Below are 7500 nucleotides of genomic sequence, written 5' to 3' on the forward strand. Positions count from 1 at the left end.
AGTAGCCATATTGGATTACTGAAACAAAAGAAAGTATTTGCATAAAAATAGAGATCAATTCCCGGAGGGTTAGTTTGGTACACCATCATGGCCCCCATTCCTTTGTTTTGGAACACCAACATGGCCGCCGTGACGTCATGTAAAAAGGCTCAATAGCGATATTTCTCGTCACATCACCCATTGTTATTAATACACCAACCACAAGCTAATTGGCTGTTGAAACAATAACTTTTTTGTTGTTCTGTGGTCGGCAAATTTCAATATCAAAATAACTGTGACGTCAACGTTTGTAAACAAGAAATATCGCCATAAATAACCCTCGTATTTTTTTAAAAAGACTGCAAATTGCAGTCGCCCTATGGTATTGTGTAGTTTCATTCGTCTTTAAAAAAAAATTACTCGTGCTCATTTATTCCAAATCGCAATCGAAATTATGTGATTTGCCAATATTAATCACAAGAAAATAAATTCCTCGTTTAAAAAAAAAACACCTCATCAACTAAGTAAAGATGGATTTGAATTGGCCAAGCACCAATCTGTCCCTCTAGTGCATGCACGTGACGAATTCCCAAGGGTCAAACGCACGGACAACTCCCTTGCACGGGCCCAAGGCATAGAACAAGGGAAAGGGAGATTGAGGAAGTTTCCAGAATGCAATTTTAGAATGCGAATATTATCATTATTATTACATGAAAGACGTTGTACTTTTTTTAAGTATACAATGGTCTTTTCATACTAAAGACGCATTATCCGTTTGGAGGATTAACGTGGGCAAACATTTGTTGTTCGTCTGGTTTTGCGTCTGAGCTAGTATAAAGACTGGCACAAGACGCATTATCCGTCTAGAAGAATTTTCTTTCGTTGTGCGTCTGACGGATAATGCGTCTCAGTTTATGCTCGAGACGCATACCCAGACAAACAGCAAATGTTTGCCGAAAGTCGTGCCGTCTTTACACTAGACGAATAATACGAGATATAAATCGTCTGGACCTGGACGGATTATGCATCTCTAGTGTAAAAAACGGCCAATGATAGCTATTTAGGAAACGGTAAAACCAAGTTTTGCGGTTCTCGACTTTCCTTCTACACTTCCCTGCGGGTTCCCAGGTTTAAAATAACATACGTACATACTTAATTGACCACTCCCCATGGGCGATTTTCAGAGCCAAAGAAACGAAATCAATGAAATAACGGAACAGCTAGAGCAATAGATCAATTTCGATATATTAAAATTCAGTCGAAAACAAAAGGCATCATCTCGAGGCTCTGGGGAATAAACTCATACAAATCCTTATATTTATTCCCCAGAGCCTCGAGATGATGTTTTTTTGTTTAGAACTGAATTTTAATATATCGAAATTGGTCTATTGACTATTGACTATTCAAAAGAGCAATCGAGAAGTAATACCAGGGTTTACCAGGATCAAATTCAAGAAGTGATTTAAGCGGGTCTTGAACCCGAGATTTCTGGATCTCAAGGCAAGCTCCCGGATTGTCTGGCCGCACTGAGAGTCTCCTCTCTTATCAAAAATCAACACGAGGCTTATTCCCATTGTGATGGCTGTATTAAGGCGTCAATACATGCACCTCGATAAATAAATAAATAAATAAATAAATAAATAAATAAATAGGGGATATTACATGGCCACGTAGGAAAGAGAATTTTACCTTCAAGTGCCTAAAGTATCTCTCACGAGTGAGCGCAGCGAACGAGACTCAAAACAACTTGTTTTATTTATTTTCCAAACGGCAAAAAAGTGGTCACCCACCACTTGTACGTAGGGAACACCAAACAAGAGATGAAAGTTATGAAACACAAATCAGGATAATGTCAAATTGAGCTATAAAAGGTTTAATGTAATAGAGAACAATTATATATTTACAGCACAATGGTTCATTTCATATATCATTTCGTTCATTGATTCATTCATCACGGGAACACTTGAATCCACAAATGACCAACTCCCAACATCAGCGACTTCATAGCTTAGTTGGTTAGAGGGTCGCATCGGCATCGCGAGGTCACGGGTTCAAACTCCGGTCGAAGTCCTGGATTTTTAAGGCGTCTCTACGCAATCGCTAAAGTTGCGTTCATAACTGCGAGGATGATATCTTCACTTAACTTCACTTGAAAAGTATCTTACAAGAAAGAGGAAGCTCGCTTTTTTTCATTGGCTTGTCGCGTTAGTTACCATGACGACATCCATATCATCACGTGTGAAAGATAAATTAATAGAGTATGTTAGCATCGGCAACGAGTGCGACTACGGGAACAAGTAAAACTTGTACTCTTTCCCGATGTCGCGCTTTAGTCGCGCGTTAGGTAAGCGGATAGTACGAGTTTCATTCTATTCTATGCACACTATTTTTTGGCATTTTAAGATGCGTTTCACGCTTGAAACCCCCTTATTTTATTTACCCAACACTTGAGGATTGTTAATATATCATTATTACAGCTTTAAACTAAAATGAACAGTTCTAAATCAGACGCAATTTCTTTTTGACAAACTCTTACTTACCGCTACGACTTTTCGATGTAAAGTAGTAGTAAACCAACTTGCTCAGACGAGTTGAGCTCGCGAAGCTGCGCAGTACGGAAGCGCAGTATTAAAAAACCCAGAACTCTTACTCGAAGTAGCACTCATTGTCGATGCTACCATTATCTAATACCATCACTGCGCGCGGTGAAGATATGCAGTTTTGGTAAAAATGAAAATTGTACTATTTTATCAGTATCTATGCAATTAAGTGTCTTCCTCTTGACTTTCAGAATTGCGTTATTATATACCGAAAGTTACTATATGCATAAAGACTCCTGCAACCTTTTGCCATCAAGAATTTAAGGAAATCTCCAAATCTACAAAAAGATATTTTAAAGAAGAGGAACAAGTTTTTACAAATAAAATTTGTTCGTAATTTTTCTAAGAAAATGTTTGTAATCAAATGAAATTTTCTGATGAAAACTAACTAACTAACGAAATCAAATAACCTACTTTCTTTGAAACATTGTGAGACAAACTCAATCGGAAATATTACTTCGCGCGGTTTAAAGTTTTATCTCCGTGAAGTGAAAGTCTTTAATTACTCAGTTTGGAATAAATAACAATTAGAATATTAGTTAGAATAATAATGAATAGACCTATACTAATTAGCATAATAAATATTCTATTCATTACATCTGCTAACAAACGTAACGAATTAAACTAAATTACACCATCTCGCTTTGTTCGAATTTTAGAGAAGTGGCTATAGGCCACTTTTATAAATGGCGACCACTTTTATATTCTTTTGTATTTATGTTAATTAGACCTACTGCCCTCATTTTGAAACAAAAGTTCTTTTGAAACGTGCTCGTCCTAGCGAGGCTAGAGAGGCTTATTAGTATTAAAACAAAAGAATATTTTATTTGGCCGCCATTATGAAAGAGGTCTATCGTTTGGCGTTGTCATCTTTTCGTAAGTAAAATGCTTTTGTCGTTCTGTCGTTCTTTCCAGACACAAGGACAGTTCCCCGACAGCAGTTTCGAAACAGCGATTTTAAGGCAAGTTTGAAATCTCTCCTTAAGAAAGCATACAGACAAGGATTGGAAATAGAAGCCACATATCTCACGAGAATAATCACTTTGGACGGGATCATGAGGAGTTGCTCGTTTTCGGGGCAGATCTGGTACAACAGCATCAAAATATACCATGGCAACCAGCACACGAGGTAAATTGTTGCCATGGAAGCGAAAAGGACCAAGCACCTTTTTGCGACGTTAGTCTGTTGGAGTGAATGACGTTTGGGGGCCATTTTTTGACCTTCTTTTCCAAAGCTGGAAATCTTTTTGAAAATACCCACAAATGCATATATCATGAATATGTAAGGCAGAAGAAAGACTGTGACAAGGCAAAATACGACATGTGCAATTTGGAACTTAGCTTTTGAATCGAAGTCTTCCATGTTAACCCACGCGAAAGGGATAAAGGAGAAAACTATTGACCAAGTCCAAACAACTCCCAACACAGCCTTGATTGTCTTTGTGTTCAGTTGACGATGCTTCACAGGAAACACAATTGACAGGTACTTCTCGGCCGTAGCAACGAGAATGTGATAACACGTGGATATGGCGCTCGCGTTGTGGAAAACACTCACAACAGTATATAAATAATAACGCAACTCTATCGATTGTACGACAGGTGTGAAGGCCACGATGATAAACAGAGGGATATGGATAACACCACTGGTGAGATCGCAAATTGCAAGGCTGAAGAGAATGAAGTTGGACGGTGTACGAAGCTGTTTTCGTTTGAAAAACAAGACGAGGGCCAAACCATTGGCGATTATGATGAGCAACGCGATTGGGACTAATTCGGCGATAGCTTGGCCATTGACTTCCATAGTTGAGTTGTCTCACGACCTAATCACTGAAATGAAACGTTATTTCAAAAGTGTCTGTTAGAACGTTGGGTGGAAAAGACCTCAACTTACACCTAATGGCAACTGCTTTCAAGTTCCTAGACGAGTAAAACTGTTAAGGACAGAAAAGCATTTTGCCTGAAGGATTAAATTACATGAGCGTTATTAATTATCACTTAGCGATGCGCGTTAAACATAACTGCAATTTATTCACTCAACGAGAAAAGATAATATTGGATAAAATGTATTAACCAAGGAAAAAGCGACGAAACTGATGCTATAACTAATTCCGCAAAACAGCTGACATACACCTTACGCCTCGATCTAATATTGAATATTAGATTAAACCATGAGATCTCAACGGTAGAGAAAAGGTAGTTTAATGGTTAAAACCGATCTAAATTTATTTTATCTCCTCAAGGTAAAAAAACAAAGAAAAAACCCAGATAATTGCTATCCCATTACAATTACCAGGACGGGTAGAGAACAATTTTTCCAGCCAAACATTTAATTGATTGCAATGTCCTTAAGTTAAACAAAAACAGTTTATTGCCACCCATTAGCGCCAATTAGATAGCAGAAGTCGCGACAGTGACGAGGTCAATGTGTCGTTTGGACTTGTCCAAGGGCAATCTCCTTTTCAGCTGACCACAACATGGCGGAGAAGAATCTTCGATGACGTCATTGTTTACATTTCGTCGTGTGCAATAACACACACAGATCCTGCTAAAAGGTGTCTTGCCATACAAATATTGACTCCAATAGTTAAAATGACTTGTTAAAGTAACCTTGCTCTCCAGTTTTAAGCCCTTAAGTCACCGTAATCCGTGGAGTATTAAGCATCATTCTTCTTTTACAATTTCGTCAATAATTTTAAAACCTCTCTGACAGCTATCGGTTAACAGACGAAAAAGTAATAATAACAATGATAAACTTTCACATACACTGTGTAACACAACTTATAGATACGTTTTTTTTTCTAACAGCAAATTCTAGCTTGGCGGTTTGCCGTGGTCCGTAAAGGCTGTGCCTTAATTAAATAATATATGAAAATACTCTCATTTTTGCTCTTTCTGTCTTTGTTGTAGTGAATATTGACACGCTACGTTGAACTTTCATAGCACGTACCCTCACTCATGGACCTTTCGCTTCGTTTCTTTATTTTCTCTGCTGCTCGCGCGCCTCGAAGCTGTTCGGCTACTTTTTACTCTTCAGTCTAATATAATAGGGCGCCCGATAATTTCACGGTCTCTGTAACCGTGGTAAGTTGCTGTGTTCAAAGTCAATTTTTCTCTTCGATTTTGGTTTTTGAGCCCATTCTATAGTCTTTTCTAAGCCGACCAAACTATTGTGGTCTCTGTAAACTGCACGTTAAAACAATGTGTGTTGTTTATTCTTTAATAACTTGCTCAGTAGCGGCCAGCTATCAGCTGAAAAGACTACGAAATAAAAGAAGAAAAATTAACTCGAAACAACAATTTACAATTACTTGTGGCAAACAGCAAATTTCAACTAAACGCATGTCATTAACCGTAAACGGGAAGCTTAATGTTCTTTAATGAATGAAAGAAATTTATGTATTTGAAGAGCAATTGCTTAAGATAAGTTGTCTAGTTAAGTGCGTGGACCACTTCTGCATTTTAAATGATTTTTCTTCATTCATGACTTGACCGCGGGGACATTTATCATAAATGTCCCCACCTCATGACAATACACGGGCATTATAAAATTCCAAATTGACCAACCATATTTTCTAGTTACATATCCAGTTTGTTAAATAAAATAAAACGAATAACAATCAACAAAATAAAAAGGTAAACAAAAAAAGCAACGCTTCCTCGTCCCGGCTTCGCGGCTACGAAGTGGCTAAGTGAATGAGTGACTGAGCGAGTATACTGCTATTGGCTAAACAGTGGCTACCCGGCTACGCGGCAACGCAGTTACGTTGTCTCACGCTTTGAGAACGAGGTATACCTTGAGGTTTTTTGTTATTTGATTGTATTTTTTGCACGGCGTTTTATGGAGTTGGGAGCTTAGCCATTGTTTGAACTTAGCCAAGTAGGCAAGTAGCTGCGTTACCAAAGTTTGCCCGTTTGCGCGGAACAGAGTGGTTGCGTAGCTACGTAGCCGCAATAATTTGAAATATCGGCCTTCTTATCTTTTCAGTAATGTTTGTTTTGCCTATAACTTCTTGGCACTTAGTAAGCCAAACTGAACACAGGCGGTGGTCAGAAGATAAATGAATAATTTCGCAGGAAGAAAGAAAGCCTCACCATACCTTCGTGTCGACGCAACTTATTGACGTCGCTTTTTTTTTAAAGACACAGACTCCAACCGGCGAAAAATACGAAAAGCACAAGTTTGTTTATCTCTAGATAACACAAACAACTTTGATATCGATCACATGCTTTAAGCATGCGCTCAGGCTAATTATCTTAAACCAGGCACATCTAGCAAAACAATTTCCGCAGCATCAAAAAACGAGAGATGAACAGACGTATATTATGCACTTGCCAGCCTTCTCTATTAATTGTTTACGAGAAACACTAAGTGACAAACCATTAATTTGTAGGACTTGTTTTCGTTAATAAAGGCGTCGCTCCAGTTTGGAAAATTGGACGATAAGTGATTAAAGTTTTAGTTGTAAAAGTGGCTAATAATTATTCAAGTTCGTTCCTTTGTCAATTTAGTTTTCGACTTTGATCGAGAACACAATACGTTCAACGTTAACAATTTTATCAGATTACTGTATGATACTTTCGTTTCGTTTTCTTTCGTTTGTATATAGCCTCGCTTTTCCAGGTCTTCGAGTAGTTTCATATAAAACGTCTAGAAATATATGCATAAGCGTAATTGGTAACGACGTCGTCTGAACACTAATCATGATGACCACTTCTTTATTTGAGCGGTTTACTCATCTCATAAATGCATGTGAATTTGTGGCTTTGTTCCAGCCCATTAAAAGACTCTAGATCTGAAAAGAATATGCAAAGCACATCACTTAAAAGCTTCTCGCACACTTAAATGATCGTATGTGGTCAAATATTGCAAATCGTTGAACAGTTTTTGAGGTATTGTAATCAAGTGTTTTAATTTATGTTA

General features: G+C 37.9%; 1 protein-coding gene across 3 annotated transcripts in view; it reads right to left on the reverse strand.

Annotated features, from left to right (window-relative positions):
* Positions 1 to 1836: 1836 nt before the first annotated feature.
* LOC138056917 (trace amine-associated receptor 1-like) overlaps positions 1837 to 7500 on the reverse strand; it is a 24481-nt gene continuing 18817 nt past the window's right edge. For all 3 annotated transcript variants that reach the window (XM_068902877.1, XM_068902876.1, XM_068902875.1), the window contains exon 3: positions 1837 to 4406. In XM_068902877.1, the coding sequence (XP_068758978.1) occupies positions 3430 to 4380 (951 nt within the window). In that variant the 5' untranslated portion in view covers positions 4381 to 4406 and the 3' untranslated portion in view covers positions 1837 to 3429. The remainder of the gene's footprint in view (positions 4407 to 7500) is intronic.

Source organism: Montipora capricornis, chromosome 7, assembly GCF_036669925.1.
Source record: "Montipora capricornis isolate CH-2021 chromosome 7, ASM3666992v2, whole genome shotgun sequence".
NCBI classification, from domain to species: Eukaryota; Metazoa; Cnidaria; class Anthozoa; order Scleractinia; family Acroporidae; genus Montipora; species Montipora capricornis.